The sequence below is a fragment of the Crinia signifera genome, chromosome 2, assembly GCF_055691185.1.
Source record: "Crinia signifera chromosome 2, ASM5569118v1, whole genome shotgun sequence".
NCBI lineage: Eukaryota > Metazoa > Chordata > Amphibia > Anura > Myobatrachidae > Crinia > Crinia signifera.
In genome coordinates, this window is record NC_139218.1 from 189,724,528 (window position 1) to 189,750,628 (window position 26,101).

Sequence of the window (26,101 nt, forward strand, 5' to 3'; positions counted from 1 at the left end):
ACTTTGTTTAAAAGAGACATTACAAAGAGAACACGCTAAAATCGTTAGTATCTCCTATACTCGTTATACAGTACTGCACACCTCGTTTCTGATACTGGTCAGGCTCACTGTCTGAAGAAAATCTCACCCTAATGGTGTGTACACACGGTGAGATTCCTTTACTGTTCGACTTGCTATGCAATCTTTGCTATATCATGTGCTATTTACATACAATTCATGCTATCTGCTTTAGATTGCCACTATATAATCATTGCTGCCCTGTCTATCTGGGTTTTGATTTGTACTGTCCTGGGAGTGTGCATGGGGATCGCAAGGTAAAAAACCTGTGCAATTTGCATGCGCTTTTGACTATATAGTCAAAATCTCATGCTGGATTGTACCGTGTGTACACACCATAACTTTATCCACTGAGAGCAAAACAAAGTTGTGAGCTCTACAAAAGGCGGATGGCAGCAAATAAGCATGAGATGTAACCTCTACCTTACTTCCACAGAGTTGGAGGTATAACTCATTATTTTCTTCGGTACTTATGTAATACCTGGGCTCCCGTTTTTCTTATGAGACCGCGTCCGCTCGCCACGCTTCGGGCACGGTGGCTCGCTGCGCTCGCCACACTATATAAAATCAACTCCATGCATAGTTGGATTGTAGGGGTATGAAAATGGGGTGCATTTAACATGGGAGCCAAGAGAATACATAAGTACCTTTACTTCAATGTGTGTACAGAAGTAGACAGCATAAAAACAAGTTTTACATACATATATTTAAAACTAATTCACATATACAAAATCCATATACTGTAGCTGTACATATGTATGTGGGTCTACTCAGACCACTTCCCCCCCCAAAAAAACAAAAAAAAAAACAAGAAAAATGATATATATACACACTTTTGTTTGGTAATATTGGTCCGTATGTTGCGGTTCTCCACTTTTGGGTCACATTCAAGGAGGTTACTGCACAGACGCTCATCACCGCTATATATGGGAGTGCACATCGAGAGTACTCCTCCCCTAGTGCAACAGATTCATTATCAGGAGTACATACACAGCGTTAATATAAAAAGTGAGTTCAGATCAAAAGGATATTTCAACATTTAAAAGGATTAATTTATTTAGTGACATATCCTACTCGCTGCCCATAATGTACCAGCAAAGGGAGACTATGATAGCCCTCATTTCTGTACAGAAGTGTAAGATGAATATAATCGCCGCTTTAAAAGTTCCTCTCCCAAATTCCAATTTCTGTAACACAATAGTTTTGCATGGGTCTTTTATATAAGAGGAGTAGTCTTTTTTCCTGGCCAGGCTTCCTTTGCATACTTCTTTTTTTTGGGCTCATTAACAGCCTCTGAAATAAAGCTGGACGCAGTGGGGGCCGCAGTGATGGGGACAGATGTTGGTGTGGTTGGGGCAATATCCACCTCTGGTGCCAAGTTAGGGAATGGCATGCCACCCATCAATGCTGTACCATGGCCACCAGCAGTCTGTGCTCCGGCTTCAGCATGGGTAGGAGGGAGACCACCATACAAGCCTGCAGAATATGGAAAGTTCTGCACACGACGTCCTACAGAGTCTTCTAGACTGAGCGATCCAGAGCTTTCCATTTTTTTCTTCTGTGGAAAAAAATATATATTTTAGAGACAAAAAGGAAAAAAAAATGATAAAAAAAGACAATATATCTGTGACCTCCAAGGAAAAATTTACCTTCACAGGAACGACAGCAGTCTGCACCATATTCCTGAAGCGTCCAACTGAGGGGTCCACATCCTCTGTTGGGGAAAAAAAGAAAATATATTGCAGAATTCACACACCGTTACACTAAATGAGTACACACTTGCAGACTAGCAGGACTGGGGGCAGTTCACTATCGGTGGTTCCACTGGTAAAATGAGATAGGGCATACACAAACAATATTGCTTAGTGAGTCCAAAGCTGTGGACCCCAGGGGTAGGGGGTCGTTAATGATGCACAGGAGCACACATCGTGAACATTTTTAAAGCATACACAGTAAACTAACTTTTCTGGTTTTCATATTTTACATTATTTAAAAAATTTAACAAAAACCTAATACATACAATACTACCATGATAAAATGAGTTGCATAATCCCCTTGTATACACAAATTTATACACTTTCCTCTCAGCATGCTTCCATCATAATGCCCATAAACTGAGGTGATAATGCAATATGTACCAAAAATATTGCTTTTGGTCTTTGCAGTCAATTACCATATACATACATACATATTATATACACACACATAAATATATACACACACACACACACACACACACACACACACAGTCTCTCATCACTAAAATACAGAATGATAGACCATGTTCCCGCATCTATACGGAGAGGAAATCGAGGTCTTCAAATATTAAGGTGCGAGGCCCGGTGGATAGCGAATGTTGGCACGGTCGCCCCCAAGGGGCTTAACAAATTTTCAGGAATTAATGTATTATGTTGTTACAATATATTCTTGTAGTATATGTAAATCACGGTATTTGCCAACTTTGTATTTGTTTGTATATATTTTTTGGTATTTTATTATTTCTTTAGATTTTTTATACATTGTGAAGCACCCATGTTGCCCGACAAGGGTTAATAGACCTAGACCTGTCACAGACATTCTCCTTTGGGAGATTGGTCTGGTGGTCAGGTGTGTTAAAGCACGCTGTTACATATGTGGTGGTCTTTGTTGCCACTCAAACTCCGTAATGTACACCAGGGGTGTACATAAGAGGGTTCTTGTATTTGTATTATTGAGCCTGCTCAATAAAGTGATTTGAAGATAAGAAAGAAAGAAAGAAAGAAAGAAAGAAAGAAAGAGACAAAAAAGTCAATACAGTTAAAGGACATCAGCAGAAGTGAATTAAAACCAGTCTCTCAGAGCTATATCAACTCTAAAGTGAACTTAGAAGTAGGTACATAGAAAAATTGGCCTTTTTCTACAATATTAGCAGCGGATATGAAAAGTAGGATAAGTCATTGAAAGACTGCTTAATATTCACTTCTGGAGAGGTTATTAAAAATGGGATTTTGTACTCACCGATACATCCTTTTCTCCGATTCCACAGGTGGCACTGGCATCACAATAGGGAATAGAGGGCGACCATTAGGAGCATGGGCACTTTAAAAATAATTTTAATTGTGGCTAGCTCCTCCCCTCTACTTTCCCCCTACAGGCAGTCTGAAGAGTTGTGCCCTGATTGAGCTGGAGAGAACAATCATCCAGGAGGAGGATACAACACACCAAGAAACTCACAACAAGTAGAAAATTTGAAAAAGGTGAGAACAACAAACACATAAGCCAAACAGGCAACTAGGAGACAATATTCAAAACACATAGGCAGGAGACTTAAAACCTCAAGAAGTCTCCAAACTGTCTAAAACGGTAGAAAAAAGAAGGAAGTGCTGGACAGGCAGCCAGTGCCACCTGTGGAATCTGAGAAAAGGATTTAATCGGTGAATACAAAATCATTTTCTCCTTCATCCACTAGGTGGCACTGGCATCACAGTGGGGACGTACCAGAGCTCCCACCATGGGCAGGACGGCGCTGAGCCCCTTGTAAAACTGAACGGCCAAATTGAGAGGCATTGGCCGCGAAAGTCTCAAATAGATTAAACCTAACCAAGGTTCTACGACCTGACCATGTAGCTGCTCGACAGAGTTGTTGAATGGAGACCACCCTGGCGGCAGCCCAAGATTAAGTCCTGGAGACGTAAATCCGTAGAGCATGTACGTCATCAAGGGACTGAGATTCAGGTGACACATCAGTAAAGGACAGGACCACAGCAGGTTGGTTTATGTGGAACGAGGACAAGACCTTAGGGAGAAGACACATCCATGTGCAATTCTGCCCTATCCTCGTGAAATACCAGGAAGGGTGGACGACAAGATAAAGCACCAAGCTTGCCAAGGCCAAAAGAAGGGCAGTCTTCCATGAAAGGTATGAAACATGGGAGGTTGCAGAAAAGAAAGAACCAAATTCAAATCTCACGGTGAGCTGGGAGGTTCAAGTCGTAAAAAAAACCCCCTGAAAGAAAGTCTGTATCTGAGGAACAAAAGCCAACTTTCTCAGGAAAAAATAGATAAAGCAGACACCTGGACCTTCAAGGAGGCCAATCTAAGGCCAGCAGAAAGGCCCACCTGAAGAAAAAGCAAAAGGCGAGCCAACTTAAAAAAGTGCGGAGAGACTTGGCAACCCTCACACCAAGAGACATAGGCTCTCCATATGCGGTAGTAATGCGTTGAAGTGACTTCCTTTCTGGACCGAAGCATGGTGGGAATACTTGCCCTCCTCAAGATGGCTCTCTCAGTAGCCAGGCCATCAAATGAAGACAACTTAAGTCCGGATGGAGGAACGGCCACTGAGACAGCAGGTCTTCTCGAAGGGGCGGAGGCCACGATTCGTCTACCAATAGAGAGGTCAGGCTGGTGTACCAAGATCTGCGAGGCCAATCCAGCGCTATTAGCAGGACAGTCACCTTCTCCCTGCGTATACTCTGGAGGAGCCAAGGTAGCAGGGGAAGAGGATGAAACAGGTACACAAATTGGAAGGTCCACGGAAGTGTGAGGGCGCCCACTCCCACTGCTACCGGAGCGCAAGTTCTTGCACAGTATCGGGGTAACTGGTGGTTACGTTGGGATGCCATCAAGGCTATCTGAGGATACTTGAGGATGCAACATCCACTCCCCCTGGTGTATCTTGTGGTGGCTGAGATAATCGGCCTCCCAGTTGTCCATGCCGGATATGAAGACCACCGAGACTTCGAAGTGATTATGCTCCCAGAGAAGAATCTGGACGGACCTCTCATGGCTGCTTGGCTTTGCGTTCCACCCTGCTTATTCATACGCCACGGCCGTGGCGTTGTCCTACTGAATTCTGACAAAGTGGCCCCTTAGAAGGTACTCTGCCACCCGCAAATGTTGTAGATCACAGAGTTCTAGAATGTTGATGGCGACGCCTCCTCTGTAGTCCACAACCCCAGAAACTGGCGACAGTTTATGACAGCTCCCCAACCGGTGAGACTGGCGTCCGTCATCAGGAGGGTCCAAGAGCAGATGCCAAACTTCTTGCCTTGAATGAGGTTGTTGGTGTTGAGCCATCAAGCTAGAGACAGCCGAGCCCTTGGAGAGAGACAAATTCAGTGGTGAAGAACTCGACCACTGTTGGAGAAGACTCAGTTGAAAAGGTCAGGATCAGAAACAACCATACTGTATTGCTTCATATGAAGTCACCAATTTTCCAAGGAGACGTGTGCAGAGGTGAACAGAGACTCTGAGCTGCTGGAGAACCGACAACTACGGAGGGAGCTTTTAGCAGCAAGTCGTCTAAATAAGGTATTACCGTTATGCCCTGGGTTTGAAGAACGTGCATCATGACTACCATGACCTTGGTGAAAATCCTGGGAGCTGATGATAGAACGAATAGTAATGCCTGAAAATGGAAATGTTGGTCCTGAATGGCAAAGCATAGATACGTCTGATGGGCCTCGAAGCTAGGGACATAAAGATAAGCAGCTTTGATGTCGAGAGACACTAAAAACTCTTCCTGCTCCAGGCCCACGATGACTGACTGCAAGGACTCCATCTTGAACTTGACTACTCGCAGGAAGGAGTTGAGATCCCCGAGATTGAGAATGGGACACTTTGAGCTGTCCGGTTTTGGGACTAAAAAGAGTGTGGAATAGAAACCCTGCCCCTGTAGGTTCTGAGGCACTGGAACCACCACTCCTGCCTCCAACAGCATTTGAACCGCTGTGAGCAGGTCTAGGCCCTGTCAAGCGAAGCTCCTAAACTGGTTATAAAAAACCTTGGAGGCGGATTGTGTTGGAATTCCAACCTGCAACCTTGGGAGACAAGGTTCCAAACCCTCAGAACCTGAGTAGACCAGAACTAGACGTCTTTGAAAAGATTCAAACGGCCTCCCACCTTGGAAACTCCCAAGTGGGAGGGAAGCGAGTCATGCCGAGGGTTTGGCTGAAGACTTGGATTCCTGGGAGGCGAATGAGGAGCCTTTTCCCCAACCCCTACCTCCTCGTCCAGAGGTAGCGTTGGGTTTGGGATGGCCCCTGAATCCAGGCTGGGGACGAAAGGAAGGGTCTTGAGGAATCCTCCTGGTGGAGGATCAGCCAAGGGGAGAAATGAGGATTTACCCCCAGTGGCCCAAGATTTTATCCAATTCGGGGCCAAATAAAAAAAACTCACCCAGAAACAGAGAGCTTCAACCACTCTTAGATTCTGTATCTGCCTGCATCTGAAGATGCTTCAATCACATAGGCCGAGGCCTCCGTGATGTGATTCGCCAGCCTGGAAATCTCAGCCAACTCAGGGTACTTACTGAGCGCCAGAGAGAACTTGGAAGCCCAGATTTCCATAGCCCTAGGGACCCAACAGCTTACCTGAGTTGGGCATTGAAGGACACAAGCAGCTGAGTAAATCATCTTCAGAGGGACTTCTTATCGGAGGAGTCCTTAAGAGACTTTTTTTGGCCAGTCGAGAAACCGAAGGATCCACCACAGGTGGGGTTTCAGAGGGTTTCCTACTGTCTGCAGGAAAAGGATAAGAGTTGAGAAATTTGCTGGACACCTGGAAGAGTTTGTCCGGATGCAGTCAGGCCGTCTTTAGAACAGTCTCTAACTTCTGATACTGGGAAAAATACAGCCTGTCTAGGTCTTTTTCCCAAAAAATGTGGGTGGACCTGTTGGATGTCCTCCACAATATTTAAGGTGGACTTCCCCCATTGCGTTGAGGTCCTCCAGCCCCTGTGAGGCCGGTTCAACCAGCTGGTGAACCTCCTACTCCAGGCACTCAACTTCATCCTCCTCCAATGGAGGTATGTCTTCATCGGACCCAGCCGCCTCAATGCTTTCAAAGATCCACTTGGAAGCAGGGATGGCCAGGGGATCCTGTGCCCTAGAGGCAAGGGTCCTGGAAAGGGATGCTAGATCAGCCTGTTGCGCCGGAACTGTCTCTCTCTCCCCCTGTGAGAGGCAGACAGTTCAGAAGCAAGGTTAGAAATAACCTCAGTTAACTGCGACGCCCATACAGGGACGTCCTGTTGGGGCGAATCACAGATAAGGGTACCTTCAGCCTGAGGTGAAAAACTTAGCGAATCACAGATAAGGGTACCTTCAGCCTGAGGTGAAAAACTTAGCATGACACCGTTTGTAGGTTTTCTGAGCTTTAGTATTACTTCCAGCCATGTTTGAAAATAACCCACACACTAAAAACACAATGCACATAGCAGAGTGTTAAAGAAGAGCGAGTACAGGAGATGGCAGCCACAGTCAGAAATACGCAAGGGTCTATGACACAGGGCGATCGGACACTAAATTTCCCCGCAGCCTATACTCCTAAAAAACACCTCAAGTCCCCACTGTACTCGGGACTTGAGCGGGCCAGCGGCACAGCAAAGGTCCTGATCCGAGGCCCTGGGCGGAGGCAGATGCAGACACCAGGCTCTCCTCCACTCCGGAGCACATACAAGATGTAGAGGTGCCAGAGCGGCTGGGAGCGCGCTGTTAAAAAAAAAAAAAAAAAACGCTGCTGTCCCTCACCGCACTTAAGCTCGGCTTCCCTGATAATCAGGGAGCCGGGTATACTCACTCAATGCCGCGCTGGCGGTGATGGCACAATTGCCGGCGTCCGGTCACACTGATACTGATGTCCAGGAGCTGGGGACCCTGGCGCAGACTGCCTGCAGTGGCGCTGAGGTCCCCCCGGCAGCTCCCACGGCGCAGACAGGTAGAGGCATGAAGCTCCCATTGGTTCACCCAAGGACTCTCATTCTAAGGACTCACACCCGTTCCAGTGCAGGTCATATTGTTGCTATTCCACCACACCTTATTTTATCAATTCGTTTTTTATTGTGTATTTTTTTATTCCTATCCGGATCAATATTTTATATGTGCCAATAAATTTGTTATACTTTTCCAACAAATTGGATTCACTTGTTACCCATTAGAGAAAATTGTACAGCGCTGCTTTTTCTGTATTTTCTAGAGGCATGAAGCTGCCTGTCTGTCCTCAGTGAAAACCAAGCTTGTAAAATAAAGATAATCAAAAAGAAAAAACCTAACTGCCCAGCAAGAGCAGAACAAACCAGCTCCTGAAGAACACATTCTAAGACTGCCAGTAAAGGGGGGGGGGGTCTTTTTAAAGTACCCATGCTCCTAATGGTCGCCCTCTATTCCCCACTTTGATGCCAGTGCCACCTAGTGGATGAAGGAGAAATCCTATTTACTATACTTTTGTTCTAGTTACGCCTACCTTTTGAGCTTCTGTAACACACACAGGAAAAACCGCATCACTACAGGGGTCTTTGTAAATAGCTTTAGTAAGCAATAATCAGGTGACATGCACAGGTGTTGCACATCGAAAAGTTGACCTATGTGCATGTCACCTGTTTATTACTTATGATTATTACTTACTAAAACTATTTACAAAGACCCCTGGAGTGACGCTGTCTTTCCTGTGTGTGCTATCCATATCCCACTGAAGGCACCCAGGGCAATTTATTTCATCAATAGAAAGTGCCGATTTTTCTCTGGAAGCCGGCACTCCTCTACGCACAAAGTATTCGTTGCAGCCGGTGCCTTTCCTAGATTATCTGTGCAGGATCCCAAACATTCAAATAGGCGGTACTCCGGTGTCTTTAATAAAGGAAACAGAAGCCTGCTGTCGTCAACATTTTGGGGATTTATCTCGTCGCATGCGATCCTCTGCCTCAAGCTCCTCCATGGACTATCACCCATGTACAGCACTCAGCAGGTGTGGACATTTTTTTTATGTTTAAAGTTTTCTATGTGAATTACTAATAGTACCTATACACGGAGCGATGTACTTCGTACTTTTTACTAGATCACATGGCATCTAGTACTAAAAGCATGCTATGTGCTGGAAGCTAGTACAAAAAGCACAGGCTGCCCATACTTTTTTGTGCTGCACGATGTGATGAGCGCACACACATAGCATGGAGAAAACACTCTGTGTATGGGCACCATAATCACTGATTCAGGTGTGTACACACCTGCTGAGAAATGCACCTGGGTGATTGTCCAGGGAGGGTCTCGAGCCAGTGTTTCACATGTGATGGGGGCTTTATTAAGCCAGCAATTGTTCAGCACTTTTGTACCCTGATTATGAGATAGATTCTTGAAACGTTGAAGAAACGTTGAAGAAAACCGGCTTCCATTTCCTTTAGTATTCACTGTAAGTGATTTTTGCAGGGCGCCGCACCTTGACTATTTTTTCTACTTATTCATCCTTGTGCTGCCCTCTGCCACGCCAACAGGTTGAGGGCAGCGGAGGATGGGATGTGTCCAAGAACTAAAAGGATTCAGGACCTAAAATATTAATTGATTCCACTAGTTTGAATATTGTTCTGAGTTATGTTATGATACACATTTTGATTTGAAGGGTCTGTAAAAGTCCTTTAGCAAACTACTATGCTCACCTGGATTAATAATTTCATCATCCTCACTGAAAGCAACACGATAATTTCTCTTCTTCCTCCTAGACCTCTGGATGTCCAAGTTACCCTCTTCAATAGTAAGTGTAGATATCCTCTTGTTGTGGGCTGTATTGAACTCTGTTAGGTTCTGCACAGTGAAGAGCAGTTGGTTAACACAGTACTGTAACAGCTATACAAAAGCAGAGGACCCATCTGCCCCATAATATAAAATGTATCACTCAAATCAAAAAGATTCTGAAATGTAAATGTTGAACCTTTGCATTTGGCTAATGCAAGATAAGAGGCATTATAGTGGAGATACATTAAAGCATTTGTGCACACAAGTGACAGTACGGATACAATGTGCGACCGTTACAATGATAAGATGGCGTATTGCACCAAATAGTGGGGCATATGTATTAAGCCTTAACAAGAGATAAATGCAAGGGTGATAAGGAGAGATAAATGCAAGGGTGATACGGAGAGATAAACGTCCAGCCAATCCCCTCCTAACTGACTTTTTTCAAACACAGCCTGTAACATGGCAGTTAGCAGGTGATTGGCTGGACGTTTATCTCTCCTTATAACCCTTGTATTTATCTCTTCTTAAAGCTTAATACATCTGCCCCAGTATTCCGTAGTTTGTGCCGGATTCAGACTTGATCGCTGATCCGCAAAGTTGCAGATGAATGTGAGTAGATAGCTGCCCACCAAAATGGCAGGTGTCCACCCACAAAGGCCTGCATATCAGTCAACCTCAATCCAATTTCAGGTAATAACCCTAATTTATTTAGCTATTTGGGCCCGTGCATTCACACTACTATACATACGCATTTACTTGATAATCGCTCAATCTGCAAATTTGCAGTTCAGTGATAAACTCAGAATCAGGCCATAACCTTTGCAGAACACACAAGCCCTACTTGATTAGACAATTTTCCACATCACAACTCACTAAAAAGTTCATCGGGTCTAATAATGTGAAATGTACAGTATTGTGTCAGTCATTGTTCAACTACTTGAATTAAAACCATTACAAGCTGTAAATAAGATAGTAAGACAATTCCTAAGGCTAGAGAGCTTATGTTTAGAAAAGTCTTGTTCTATTGAAGTCACAAGCTACAATGTGCAAAAGAGGAATATACAAAGTATTGTTATAAGGTTTTGTGCCCGTGATAAATTGAAATCATGTTTATTAAAAACTGTGTACTTGTGTTTGGTCCATACTATAAAGCATTACTCACATCAAGCTCCGTCTCCTCTTCTGGAAGGCCCAATAGACCTTTGAGTTCATCATCATCTCCAACTTTATCATCTCCTTTCAAAGCAGATGGAAGAGTTTGAGGTTTCTCACGAAGAGTATACATTCGTGTTGAAGCACCAAATGAAACCGTGGAATCAATAGGGATCTGTTGAGGCTTGTGGGGTTCTAACCGGATATGACCAAGGAAAGTTCCATGTGCTGGAGAAGAGTGAAACATGGTCTACAATTAAAACATGTTTAATTTAACAGAATGCGATAGCACTTGCGATCTCCACATCCAATGAGCAAAGGACCGCGCATTGGATTGGAAGTTAGGCACATACGATTTGGGAACTTTTCACTCTCTGCTCGATCCGTCAGAATTGCGTGAAAAGGGCAGACATCGTACACAGACAAAATAATAGCGTACAGACAAAAATAAATAGAATTTCAGCCTCTTGTTTAAATGTATCAAAATTCGGTACTTATGTAGTATCTGGGCGTCCGAGTTTGTGATTGTATGCCTTACCTTAAGGCATACAATCAGATGCGATGCGATTTTGCATAGGATTCAATGTTAAGAAGGTCCTGTTCATTTCCCCACTATCCAAGTGGGCATAGAGTTGATTTTATATAGCATGGCGAGCGCAGCAAGCCACGGAGCCCGAAGCGTGGCGAGCGAAGCGCGCCCCGCGAGGGGATGCATATTTCTTAAAAAGTATTCTGTGTCCCCTCGCCACGCTTCGGGCTCGGTGGCTCGCTACGCTCGCCACAGGTTTATATCCAACTCCATGCCCACTTGGATAGTGGGGAAAGGAAAAGGACCCCTTTTTCCCCATTGAATTCTATGTTAAAATGGACTCAGACCATTTTAACATTGAATCCTATGGAAAAATCTTGACCATCGCATACGATTTGGTCGCATGCGATGCGATTTCTAAATCGGACGCCCAGATACTACATAAGTACCCAAAATTCCCACCTAGGAAGTAACTAAATATTTTAGGCTAATACATTAACTTCTAGAAATACACAGTACATATTATTGTACTTTATAATGGCAGAGTTATATATAGTTTGCAGAGTCTGGCACTCTCACGGTCTTAGCAGCAATGAAGACGCAACACAGCAGTGTGACCCACAACTGCTGTGTTGCGTCTTCATTGCTGCTAAGACCGTGAGAGTGCCAGACTCTGCAAACTATTTACTTTTTCTCCGGCACCCCGGCCATTCCACCATCCTGATTAGACTGAGTGCCTACCCTCTGCACGCTAATATATATATATATATATTTTTATACATATATACACACACACACACACACACACACATACATATATTATACATACACACACACACACGCTCAGGAGTTCAGCCTCTAAAGTCAGGTTCTGAAATAATGGAGTTCCTTAAGGAACATTAATGGTCTAGGTTTTATGCATATCCATGCTTGGCCGCAGGTGATTTCATTCATACTGTAATGAATAAACAATCTGTGCGAAGTCATTGATATACAGAATATTTAGACTGCCATGCGCCATAAGGACCATGTTAGGGAACTTCCTAGGCTAGCCCACACCCCACCCCCCCACCCCCTTCCCCAAGAATATTAGAATTTTTGGTACTTGTTTCCTAGCACGGCCACACCGATTTGCATCGGGGTGGTCATGTCGGAAAAATCGCGTCGGTCGCGACAGACGCGATTTTTACATTGAATCAAATGTGAATAGGGTCCCTGGGACCCTATTTTACATTGCCTTCAATGTAAAATATTCCCCAGACCCCCAATTTGACCCCCTCAACGCCACCCCACGATTGACGCGCACCGCCGCGAGGGGCGGCGGTGCGCGTCCTCCGACCTTTTCATACCCCTACTATCCACGTCGGCGTGGAGTTGAGAATATAAAGTGTGGCGATCGCAGCGAGCCACCGAGCCTGAAGCGTGGCGAGCCCCGCGAGGGGATGCGTATAACTTCACAGGTATACGCGTCCGCTCGCCACGCTACGGGCTCGGTGGCTCGCCACACTTTATATTCTCAACTCCACGCCGACGTGGATAGTAGGGGTATGAAAAGGTCGGAGGACGCGCACTGCTGCGCTCGCCACGCTTCGGGTTGGTGTCAATCGTGGGGTGACGACGGGGCCATATACAATTGTTTCCTATGTCAGATTTTTACATTGGAATCAATGTAAAATGGTCCCTGAGACCCGATTTTACATTGGCCCCAATGTTAAATGGCCCCCAGACCCCAATTTTTATTGTTTCCCAACCCTGATGGGTCAAATGCCCCCCCATTGTTAACGCCACCGCACAATCAACACCAGCCCGCGAAGGGTGGCGGTACGTGTCCTCCGACCTTCACCCCCACTATCCACGTCGGTGTGGAGTTGATTGTATATAGTGTGGCGAGCGCAGCGAGCCACCAAGCCCAAAGCGTGGCGAGTGCAGCGACCCCCACGAGGAGACGCGCATTACTTCACAGGTATTACGCGTCCGCTCGCCACGCTTCGGGCTCGGTGGCTCGCCACACTATATAGAATCAACTCCATGCCAACGTGGATAGTGGGGGTATGAAAAGGTCGTACGATGCGAACCGCCGCGCCTCGGATTGGCGTTCATAGTGGGGTGGCGTTAACAATGGGGGGGGGGGGGGGGGCATTTGTCATGTAAAATACCCATAAGGGTGGGTATACAATGAAAAGTCGTGTCCATTGGCCCATTTAACATTGTTCCCTATGTAAAATTGCGTCCATCGCATCGGTCGTATCGCATGCCTTAACTTAATTGTCAGGGAAAAGGCTAAAAATAGCCCTGAAATCGCGTCGGTATGCGATAATCTACGACAGGCGCCGTGCTAGGAAACAAGTACCAAAAAAAAAAAAAAAAAAAAAAAAAAAAAAACAGAAAACAAGCCCAGGAATATCAGATAATAATATCCTGTTAAGGTTAATACGAATACCACCTTGTCGTGATGAAAGATGACCAAGGGAGGGTTACAGAATAAGGATGAAAGCTCGGAAATCTGGCAAAGAGAAGCAATGGCAAGTAGAAAGGCCACCGTCAAGGCAAGGTACAGTAATCTCACACTCAAGAGGGCAGCTGGAGAGCACCCAAACACTTTTACTGGAGCTTATAGGAGAAGAATGCCAGCTCAAAGACCTGGCGAGCAGATTTCCATGAGAAATACAACTTCCAAAAGTAAGATATTGTAGCTTCATTTGAGTCAAGGGGTTTGAAGGGGGAACGCTGAAGTGTAAATCCAAATCACACGATGAAGGAGAAACATAAATGGGCAGCACGGACTGTGTAATGGTTAGCATTACTGCCTCACAGTGCTGAGCTCATGGTTTCGATTCCCACCATGGCCCTAACTGTGCAGAGTCTGTATATTCTCCCCGTACTTGCGTGGGTTTACTCGAAAAAGAACAAACAGGGCAGAAACCAGCCTTGAGGGATGACAGAGGATGGCCCCGAGACAGATCCTCTTGCAGCAAAGCCAAGAGGCAGGCAGACAATAGGCAGCAGCTCAGTTCTTGCAACATTCGTATCATAAAATATAAAATCTCCAGACCCTATGGTGTATCAAACCACTGGATTGGAAAACCCATGAGACCTCAAAATCCATTTCAAGATGACTGACTGACAATGTATATGTCGACAAGCAAAAAGGTATACATTGTCATGATTGCCATGAAAAGTCCAACAAAAAAAATAGAAGGAAAGGAGCAAAATGCTTTCACACTTAACCATTCCTAATCGGGAAAGTGTGCCTCGCACACACCAGTAGAGGCCGAGGCACCTGGTACATTAATTGGGGGTTCAAGTGCTTAGGTGTCGACATTGATGCCAAAACACAATCTGAGTTACACTATACCCCTGAGGATCTAGGTCTCAAGAATCAAGCCGGAAAAGAAGCAAAAATCGGGATGCAGACAGCAGGTCATGACAGAAAAAGTTAAAAAGGTGGAGTGGTCAGCATGCTCTGAAGCAGTGTATCACTGTTGACAAGGCCAATCTGAAGCAACCAAAAAGACTGGAAGAAAGCCCTTTGGACTTAAAAAAAAAGAAAAAGAAGGAGTACCATCATGGCACACTACAAAATGAAATAAAAAGAGGCTTAACTTCAGTTAAATTTATGAGAACCATATCTAGCAAGCCTCCCTAGTTCACAATCACTTGTCACATGCTGGTACAGTTCTGATTCTCTAATATGGACAGTGTGGCAACTGAGGTAGTCTGCCTCCCAGTTGCCCACACCCGGAATGTGAATGACCAAAAAAGAATGTACCCACTATTGAAGACTATGGCAGAAATTCCAATGGCATAAACTGGAGAGAGGCTGTGCCCAGAAAAGCATCCCTGCTATAGACAGAGGTCTTACAGATTTGATCCACCATGGCAAGGAGATCAGAATTTCTTCCACCAGCAATCTGGACACCATCACAGTCCAGGATTTAATGGCCATATTGTCCCAAGCAATAGCGAGAAGATGCCAAAGAGAACACCTGCAAAAGCAAACCATTTTAAGCTAGGCTTCATATTTTGGGTCTGTGTGATCCTTTAGCGTAACTAAATGCACTATAGTCCTAATCAGAGCCTCAGACAATATGGCTATTTTATATCTACATGCACGATGTACAGGAGGTGTCTTGTAACTCAGAAGGAAAGAAAGTACATTCTACCCAATGATTTATACATAGTATGTATACTAGAGGTCTATGCAACCGAGAGAGGATATGTTAGTGACAGGATACATATTATGGACAGCATACCACCTAAGTGAAATACTCGCAATGCTTCGGGCACACTATTTTATTCTCCCACCACCCCCTAGTGCAGGCGTTCCCAACCACGGTCCTCAAGGCACACCAGCAGTGCAGGTTTTGTAGATATCCAGGCTTGAGCACAGGTGACTTAATTAGTATCTGAAGGATTCTGATTAAACAAAGTCACCTGTGCTCAAGCCTGGATATCTACAAAACCTGCACGATTGGTGTGCCTTGAGGACCGTGGTTGGGAATGCCTGCCCTAGTGGATGGTAGGGCATGAAATACTGCCTATCGGCACATGTCGGCTCAAAAAACAGGAAAACACCCCATGTCGACCTTTTGACTGTCAATCTAGCGCTTGTGTCGACCTAGACCCATGTCGACCCAATGCTTGTCGACCTAGTTGGTCGAGACCTAATGACCGTATCCCTTGGGCTGAGCCAGACACACCCTCTATCTCTCTATAATAGTTTCACTTGAATTATACATCAAAAGTATGTACAGTGGGGATCGAAAGTTTGGGCACCCCAGGCAAAAATTCATTTTAAAGTGCAAAAAGAGGCCAAGGAAAGATGGATAAACCTCCAAAAAGGCATAAAATTACAGATTAGACATTCTTATAAACATGTCAAAAAAAGTTTGATTTTATTTCCACGATTTACATTTTCAAAATAACAGAAAACAAAAAATAGCATCTGCAGAAGTTTGGGCACCCTGCAGAGTTAATACCTTGTACTGCCCCCTTTGGCAAGTATCACAGCTTGTAAATGCTTTTTGTAGCCAGCTAAGAGTCTTTCAGATCTTGTTTGAGGTATCTTCGCCCATTCTTCCTTACAAAAGTCTTCCAGTTCTTTGAGATTCCTGGGCTGTCTGACGCACTGCTCTTTTAAGGTCTATTTTCCATATGTTGAGGTCAGGAGATTGTGAAGGTTTACGCCTCTTGATGTAATCCACCGTGGATTTTGAGGTGTGTTTAGGATCATTATCCATTTGTAGAAGCCAGCCTCTATTTAACTTCAGCTTTTTCACAGATGGCATCAAGTTAGCGTCCAACATTTGCTGGAATCTTATTGAATCCATTTTTCCTTCTACTCGTGAAATGGTCCCTTGCCACCCACTGGCTGCAATACAACCCCAAAGCATGATTGATCCACCCCCATGTTTAACAGTTGGACAGAGGTTCTTTTCATTAAATTCTGTGTCCTTCCTTTGCTCATTCAGGACAAAAAGGTTTATTTTAACCTCATCGGTCCACAGAACTTGATTCCAAAATGCATCAGGCTTGTCTATATGTTCATTTGCAAACTTCTAACACTGATTTTGTGAGGACGTAGAAGTTTTCTTCTGAGGACTCTTCTATGAAGACCATATTTGTACAAGTATCTCCAGTGTCTGCCAGATCTTGCTGGAGGAATCGTGCAGTCAAACGTGAATTTTGACTTGCTTTTCTCACAATCCTGCGAGCTATACCGTCTGATATTTTTCTTGGTCTTCCAGATCTTGCTTTAACTTCCATTGTTCCTGATGACCATGCCATTTCTTAACTACATTCCGAACAGAGGATATGGGCATCTGATAACGCTTTGCTATCTTCTTATAGCCTTCTGCTGCTTTCTGAGCATCAACTATTCTCAATTTCAGTGTTCTACACAACTGTGGCCCTGCAGATGTTGTGAAACTACATGTTCCAACATGCATTGCCACATTTTTCCCTTTAACCCCTTCCTGACACAGCCAGTTTTTGCCTTCCTGACAGAGCCCTTTTTTTCAAAATCTGACATGTATCACTTAAGTGGGGATAACTTTTTTTTGCTTTTACTTATCCCAGTGATTTTGAGATTGTTTTCTCGTGACACATTGTACTTCAAGTTAGTGGTAAATTTGGGTCGATACAGTCTGTGTTTTTTTGTGAAAAATACCAAAATGTCGCAAAAAAAATGGAAAATTTAGCAATTTGCAAAATGTTAAATTTTCTGCTTGTGAGACAAATAATCATACCACTCAAAATAGTTAATAACTAACATAGACCATATGTCTACTTTATGTTTCCATCATTATTTCAACTTCCTTTTAAATTTTTTGGACACTAGGAGGCTTAAAATATGAATAGCAAATTCTCAAATTTTCAAACACTGATTTTTTTAGGGACCAGTTCAGTTCTGATGAGACTTTGAGGGACTTGTATGTGAGACACCCCCATAAATGATGCCATTTCAAAAACTGCACCCCTCACAGTATTCAAAACAGCATTTTGGAAGTTTGTTAACCCTTTAGGTGTTTCACAGGAATTAAAACAAAGTGTAGGTGAAATTTCAAAATTTCATTTTTTTTTGCAGATTTGCAATTTTAATACATTTTTCTAAGGAACACAGTACATTTTACTAGAGAAATGTGACTAAAAATTGATTCCCCCAATTCTTTTGTTTTCATAAATATCCTATATGTGGCCCTAGTGTGCACGTTGACCAAACCACAGGCTTCATAATAGAAGGAGCACATACTTGATTTTGGAGCCTCCTTTTTATGAGATTATATTTTAGGCACCATGTAGGTTTTTAGGCACCATAAGATGCTAAAAGTTAGGAACCTCCCCCACAAGTGACCCCATTTTGCAAACTACACCCTTCAGGGAATTCATTTAGGGGTATAGTGTACATTTCAAACCCCCAGGGGTTTCACCAATTTTGATACAACTGGGCTGTGAAAATGAAAAAATTTAATTTTTCATTTTCACAGCTCAGTTGTATCAAAATTGGTGAAACCCCTGGGGGTTTGAAATGTACACTATACCCCCTGATGAATTCCCTGAAGGGTGTAGTTTGCAAAATGGGGTCACTTGTGGGGGGGTTCCACTGTATGGGTGCTTCAGGGGTCATTCAACCAGAATCTGTGCTGCAAAATCCAAATATCACTCCTTCCCTTCTGAGTCCTGCCATGCACCCAACTGGTATTTTTTGGTCACATGTGAGGCATTGCCATACTCGGGAGAAATTGGGGCACAGATTTTGGGGTGCTTTGTCTCCTTCATTCCTTGCGAAAATGAAAGAGACAAAGCACCCCAAAATCTGTGCCCCAATTTCTCCCGAGTACGGCAATGCCTCATATGTGACCAAAAAATACCATTTGGGTGCATGGCAGGACTCAGAAGGGAAGGAGTGATATTTGGTGGTGGAATGAATGGTGGGTGCTATGTCGCATTAGCAAGACCCCCGAAGCACCAATACAGTGGAACCCCCCCACATGTGACCCCATTTTGCAAACTACACCCTTCAGGGAATTCATTTAGGGGTATAGTGTACATTTCAAACCCCCAGGGGTTTCACCAATTTTGATACAACTGGGCTGTGAAAATGAAAAAAATTTAATTTTTCATTTTCACAGCTCAGTTGTATCAAAATTGGTGAAACCCCTGGGGGTTTGAAATGTACACTATACCCCCTGATGAATTCCCTGAATGGTGTAGTTTGCAAAATGGGGTCACTTGTGGGGGGGTTCCACTCTATGGGTGCTTCAGGGGTCATTCAACCAGAATCTGTGCTGCAAAATCCAAATATCACTCCTTCCCTTCTGAGTCCTGCCATGCACCCAACTGGTATTTTTTGGTCACATGTGAGGCATTGCCATACTCGGGAGAAATTGGGGCACAGATTTTGGGGTGCTTTGTCTCCTTCATTCCTTGCGAAAATGAAAAATTTTGAGCCAGATCTGCATTTTTGTGTAAAAAAATGTAATTTTTTACACAAAAATGCAGTTCTGGCTCAATTTTTCATTTTCGCAAGGAATGAAGGAGACAAAGCACCCCAAAATCTGTGCCCCAATTTCTCCCGAGTATGGCAATGCCTCACATGTGACCAAAAAATACCAGTTGGGTGCATGGCAGGACTCAGAAGGGAAGGAGTGATATTTGGATTTTGCAGCACAGATTCTGGTGGAATGACCCCTGAAGCACCCTTACAGTGATATTTGGTGGTGGAATGAATGGTGGGTGCTATGTCGCATTAGCAAGACCCCCGAAGCACCAATACAGTGGAACCCCCCCACATGTGACCCCATTTTGCTCACCAGCTTTGGGAGGGGGGCTGGCGCTGCGGCTGGTGGGAGGGGTGCTGTATAATATATATATATATATATATATATATATATATATATATATATATATATATATATATATATATATATATATATATATATATATATATATATATATATAACAAACAAATATATATATATATATACATACATACACACATATATATATATATATAGTTCATTTCATCCCATATAATTTCTGCGGCTGGCGGGGGGGTGGGAGGGGGGCTGGCGCTGCGGCTGCTGGCTGGGTGGGAGGCTGCCGGGTGGGTGGGAGGTTGTGCTGCCGATCGGTGGTGATCGGTGCTGTACTTAACAGCACCGATCTCTGTGTTACCGAGCGGCTTAGCCGCCGGTAACACAGAAAACGCTGCAATTGGCTGTTCACTTTTGAACAGCCAATCGCAGCGATCGCCGACCGGGGGGGGCATCCCTGCCCCCCTGGGCGGCGAGAGGGGATGTCTGCTGTCAGGGACAGCAGACATCTCCAAACTGTCACCGCGTCTATAGACGCGGTGACAGTTTAAAGCCATGACGTACATGTACGTCATGTGTCGGGAAGTACCTCCCGACCATGACGTACATGTACGTCAAATGTCGGGAAGGGGTTAAGAGCATGCCAAAACTATCAGGGCATGCTGGGACATGAAGTTCCACAACATCTGGATGGCCACAGTTTGAAGACCCATGGCTTAGACTCGAGGATCCCATGATGCTGACTGTTGGGGCAAGGTCAGATGAGTCTTTTAAAGGGCTTTTAAAACCCTTTGAGATGATCACCTGGTCTTCCCAGACGTTGATTGAGAACAATCCAAGACACTTTCAGGTCTCAGCTGTCCAAAGGGGGCGGTGCATGCTATAAACTCTGCAGTGTGCACAAACTTTTGCAGACGCCATTTTTGTTTTCTGTTATTTTGAAAGTGTAAATGATGGAAATAAAATCAAACTTTGTTAGACATGTTATAAGGATGTCTAATCTGTAATTTGATGCCTTGGAGATTTTTCCATTTTTCCTTGACTTATTTTTGCACATTGAAATGAATTTTTGCCTGGGGTGCCCAAACTTGCGCTCCCCACTGTAAGTATGCTGCACATTACATCACTTTTTGTCCAAGCAAAGCTCCTGTACAGTCCGTGTTACCACACCATGGAGTGGGGGTGAAGTTGATTTTCTGTGCTACAGGTAAAGATACTCTGGCTAATGTCCTAGTCCCATTCCTGCCTACCATCCCCCAGTCAGCAGAACCTTGGTCCAGTTTCATAAATTTCATGGTGACATTTTATAAATTATGTCAATTAAGCATAGTAGTAAAACCAATAACGGTTACAAAATAGAAAAATCTTTATAGGACCACTATTGTTATAATTAGAAATGTGTACATTATCCACTATAACCCATATCTGTTTATTATTATTAATCGTTTCTTAGGTAGAACACACATTCTGCAGCGATGTACAGAGAATATTTGAACATTGGCATCAGTGCCTGCCCCAGTGGAGCTTACAATCTATATTCCCTACCACGTGTACATGCACACACAGACATTCTAGCGTTAATTTGTTGTGAGCCAATTAGCTTGTATGTTTTTGGATTGCGGAAGGAAACACACGCAAGCACGGAGAGAATATACAAACTGCACACAGTTAGGGCCATGGTGGGAATCAAACCCATGACCTCAGTGCTGTGAGGCAGTAATGCTAACCATTACACCATCCGATGCCCCATACATTTGTTAATTTTAAAATATAAGATTTAAAGTTACATCATAACTAGCTATTGGTAGGTTATACAGAAACAAAGAGAAAACTTGCATGCTTTTAAATTGCAGAAGTTAACACAATGATAACATTTCAGTAACATGCATTACATAATTCGGACTACCATATTTCACAAAAGGAATGTAGTGAGGAAGACAAAGGCTAGGACATCCAGAACAATCCAAAGCCTGGAGTGGTATTAGGCTAGATGAAATATTCTGCCATCATCTTACAAATACAGAAAAGCCACTAGGACCACAACATCTAGTAGCGTAAGGACTTACTGCTGTTGAGATCGATCAGAAAGACTCTCTTCAAATGCTTGTGGTAGACTAGGGCAGAATGAACTCTGGAACAAGACTGATGGTCGATTGTAAAGTCACACATGTCCGGGTTCCTCCCGAAGAGGTAGTATTTCTTCTCATCAATAATCAATTTCTGCCGGGTATTTAAGACACAAGTTATTATTGTTAAAGTTTTTACCTGTCCTACTAGAATATAAATGCCACATGCCCATACATAACAATTATTAAACCAAGCTAAGGTATTTAATATTCAGTGTTAAATTAGTTCAGCTGCGCACTGCCTCAATCAAAATAGAGTTAACAAATTTACCAACGGTTCAATCTCCATTGCCTCAAACCCCAAGTAGACTAAATGAATATGGCTGCCATTCATAAAATATGTGGACAAAAAAATAGCAAATATTGTCCTTCACTACATAATTAAACCTAAATAGGACATACAAACACAATTTAAGGTACTTGCTTCCTAGCAGGGCACCCACTAAGCAAATAGCTTAGTGTGCTATTCTGCATAGGAAAATCGATGTGATGTCCATATTAACTGCACAGGAGTGCTTATACAATTAAATATTGCATACGATTGCATGGCACCAAATGCGATGCGATATTTGATTGTACATGCTATGAGATGTGAGGAGTGCTTACAATGAGATGTGATGGGTGCTTACAATTGTAAGCACCTACGCCATTGTTTAGCGTCAACCCCAGTATCCACGCCACCCCGAAGCGTGGTGAACGCGTCCTCCGACCTTTTCATACCCCCACTATCCACGTTGGCGTGGAGTTGATTTTAGATGTGGCGAGCGCAGCGAGAGGACGTGGATAACTTTACATGTATTCCGCGTCCGCTCGCCATTCAACTCCACGCCGACGTGGATAGTAGGGGTATGAAAAGGTCGGAGGACGCTCGCCATGCTTCGGGGTGGCGTGGATACTGGGGTTGTGGCTAAACAATGGCTTAGGTGCTTACAATTGTAAGCACCCATCACATACTATGCACACATCACATCTCATGGCATCCCTGCTAGGAAACAAGTACCCAATTTAATTCATATTTTTTTCATTAATTTGTCAGTAAGGAACTTTTGACTTTGCGGTGTCATTGATAAAATAGATACTGGGTGAAATTTAATAAGATGAGAGATTCAGAAAGTGAGAGATTTGGTAAGAAATCACCAGTTTTTTTTTAAAGCAGCAATCATTTACACTGCCAAATCAAACTGGTTTTGTGCAGTGTAAAGGATTGACGCTTTAAAAATAATAATAATAAAAAAAAATAAAAAAATGGAGATTTCTTACCAAATCTCTCACTTTCTGAATCTCACATCCTATTAAATTTCACCCACTATGAGGTGCCTTGATTCTAAAGAATAATTTGGAAACCTCTGTTATATAATAATTTGGTTAAGCCACCAAAAGCTGTTCCTACAGCTAAATTAATTCAAGACTATGGAGTTTATGTCCGAGCATGTTTACAGATGGGGACACCCTCGTTGTGGCCTCCGGCCCGCCATCCGCTAGTTTCTGGTGGATGGCAATCTGGTGGCCAAGGAATGGACACGCGAACGAGAATGGAGCGCCATACAGCGCAGGTTGGCAGATGTTGCAATGGGAGCCGCTCCGATGAGAGGCTCCATCTATAGGTCAGATATTTAAAAGGTAAAAACACAGAAATATCTAGGAGTAAACTTCCAAATGAAAGGATTATAATAAACTAAATGCTTTGAACTACTAAAATAAGTCAATGAGCATGGCATTTGTACAATAAGTTATAACCCAGTGCATCACTGCACACACCGAGCTTAAATGCTTATCAAGATAATGTGGCACTTCTAGGACCAAGATACCATGGGATACGCTCTAGAGGTGATCAGAGCGTAGATATCTAGGTTAGTATCAAGTGCATAGAATAAATAGCTGCCTATTAAATGCACCATGTGCGTGTCTCTAGGAAACATTAATAAAGCATCATAATATCTTTGTACATTGCTACAATCTTTTGTGATACCTAATATGGTAATAGGATATATTTTAGGCTTGTAATAAGATACTGCATATTTATTTTGTATTGCTTTAAAACTGGAAGGTCTGTCCCAGTAATACAGAATAACATTGCAAAGAGCACTAGCACGGCTGTGTACGGAGAAAATTATTTTTATGAAAAAAAAGTCAGTAGTCCATCTTTTACAATAAAGTACAGCAAAGAAGTCTATATAATCATAATCAGTGGCATTGCAGGAGAGCCCATGTTTCCACAGTAACTTTGAAGAGAGAAAAGCATCAAATCACATTCGGAGACCAGTATATTAACATGTCCCATACAGTAACATTTGGCTTGCTAGTTAACTGTGCTGCTAAAACACTACAACAAAGGTTCCCAAACACGGTCCTCAAGGCACCCGAAAGGTCCGTACACGTTTGATTGATCAGCCAATATATTGATGTGTACAAGCGATATATCTGCAAATGGCATCTTTCACAGATATATTGCATTGGCTGCGCAACACAGCGGATGCCTATTATATGAGCGCATTTTACTGTTTGTATAGGCAATCCGCCGATCACCCATAGAGTCAGGCCGTGAGCTGCCATTGACTGACAGCTCAGTGGGCAGGCGCATGCAAATGCAACCACCGATTTGTGATGTCAGTCCCAAGGATCATGCAGCATGTATAGAGAACACGCTGCCCAATCCGTCTGCAGATATTTCGACTAGAGTGTACACAGCTTAATGGTCCAAGTTTTAAGTATATCCATGCTTAGCAACAGGTGACTTCATTAGTACTTCAATCAATTTGATTTATCCATCTGTGCTGCTCCATGGTTATACTTAAAACCTGGACCGTTGGGGAGCCTTGATGACCCACATTTGTGAACCTCTCCACTAATCACTGTGCACACAAAAATAAAAAGTCTTCCTGACATAGTCTGCCTCTGATAGTTTGCAGGACCCAGTGGGCCACAGAAGCCCACCATAGCAGCTGAGGGTATGAAGCACAAACAAGTAGACCAGATATAGCAGCCCTGGGCACTGGCTAACAGTGCTTTACAGTGTATAGGAGCTTCCTATAACCAGGGCAGCCAAGTAACATGCAACAGCAGCTACAACACTACGTTTTGCACATACATGTGTGCCCCTGTGTATTGGAACATCCATACCTCTATGAGCTTGTCTCCTTTAACAACATCGAGGTGCAGTCCAGGAGGGGGCTTCCCTGCCCTGGATATGGAGAAAGATATACATATATAAGAAATCAGAAAGTCAGATGTTGTGGCAGCCATTCCCATTTATTAACAGTTTCTTATACAGCACAGCATATTATGTTGCCCTTTACAATAGGAGACAGTGATACAACATACTATTTACAGTCAAAGGTATGAGGGACCTGCTCGCAAGCTTACAATCCATAGGATTGTAACTATACTTTATGAATATAAACAAGAAAAATGGCCTCTGCCTGCATGCCCTCCCCAAAACCGGTGCAGAGGAGCAGCACTTGTATCACCCTACCAAATGCCTGCACCAGGGAAGACTGCTATCCTCCTAATGCAGCTCAGACAGGGCAGCGCAGCGGGACTCTGCACCATAAATCATCCTGGTGTAATATTAATGCCTGCCCTAATCATGCACCATACCGTGCCCACACCCCGCATCTCACCAGCTCGGGCACTCAAATAAGCATTTGTTGGAGTTCGGATTCGCCGCCATGTTTGCTCCTACTCCTCCTCCCAAAGCATTATGGGTTATGATCGCTGACCCGACATCCTCTGCTGCTGCGCATACGCTCTCCCTCTTCCGACGCCAAGTCTCCTATCTGTACCCTCCGACTGCCAACACAGCACCACCTATCGCCTGACTGGGACAACGCAATTAATAGGGTCATGAATATAGGAAGATTTTTTTTTGTTGGCTACGATCTGTATGCCACAGCAACACAGTATTTAGATTACTGTACTGTAGGAATATTGGGATTTATTAGGTCAACTTGACTTATATTTGTCCATGTATTTCCAAATTTCCATACTAAGGTGCGTACACATAAGATCAGTCATAATGACACGCTTCAGTAAAGTTACAGAAGCAAGAAAAGTTTTGCCTGGACTAATCCATGTTGCTATGTTTGTGGAGCATATAAATAAATATCTCTCTCTATATATCTATCTATCGATATATACATACACACACACAAGGGCGTAACTACCATAGGTGCAAGGGGTGCAGCTGCTATGGGGCCCAGAGCTGAAGGGGGCCCATCTTTACTGTTTAAGTAATATGTTTTACATACATTTATCACCATCAGTTGCTAAATAAGGGGCCCTTAAAAACTTTTGCTATGGGGCCAATGAATATCTAGGTACGCCACTGCACACACACACAAAAGAAAGGATGATGCGCAAAACCTTAGAAAATGTCCACAATAATTAACTGGTAGACCCAGCGTATAAATCGTGACCAGCAGCTCCACTCATAGG

The 26,101-nt window shown here is 43.6% G+C and overlaps 1 protein-coding gene and 1 non-coding gene across 3 annotated transcripts; both read right to left on the reverse strand.

The window, feature by feature from the left end:
- Positions 1–744: 744 nt before the first annotated feature.
- On the reverse strand, positions 745–25,441 carry PPP1R8 (protein phosphatase 1 regulatory subunit 8). 2 transcript variants are annotated; one of them, XM_083173427.1, is made up of 7 exons: positions 25,288–25,441; positions 24,788–24,848; positions 21,608–21,761; positions 10,708–10,925; positions 9,467–9,611; positions 1,707–1,771; positions 745–1,615 (listed from the first exon to the last, which is right to left on the reverse strand). In XM_083173427.1, exons 1-7 carry the CDS (start codon positions 25,335–25,337, stop codon positions 1,274–1,276), a joined length of 1,035 nt encoding a protein of 344 aa, XP_083029553.1. In that variant the 5' UTR covers positions 25,338–25,441; the 3' UTR covers positions 745–1,273. The 2 variants fall into 2 exon arrangements, with proteins under 2 accessions (XP_083029553.1, XP_083029552.1); XM_083173426.1 differs by lacking the exon at positions 25,288–25,441 and adding an exon at positions 25,140–25,251.
- On the reverse strand, positions 23,384–23,534 carry LOC146061862 (small Cajal body-specific RNA 1). Its single transcript, XR_014471306.1, has one exon.
- Positions 25,442–26,101: the final 660 nt, after the last annotated feature.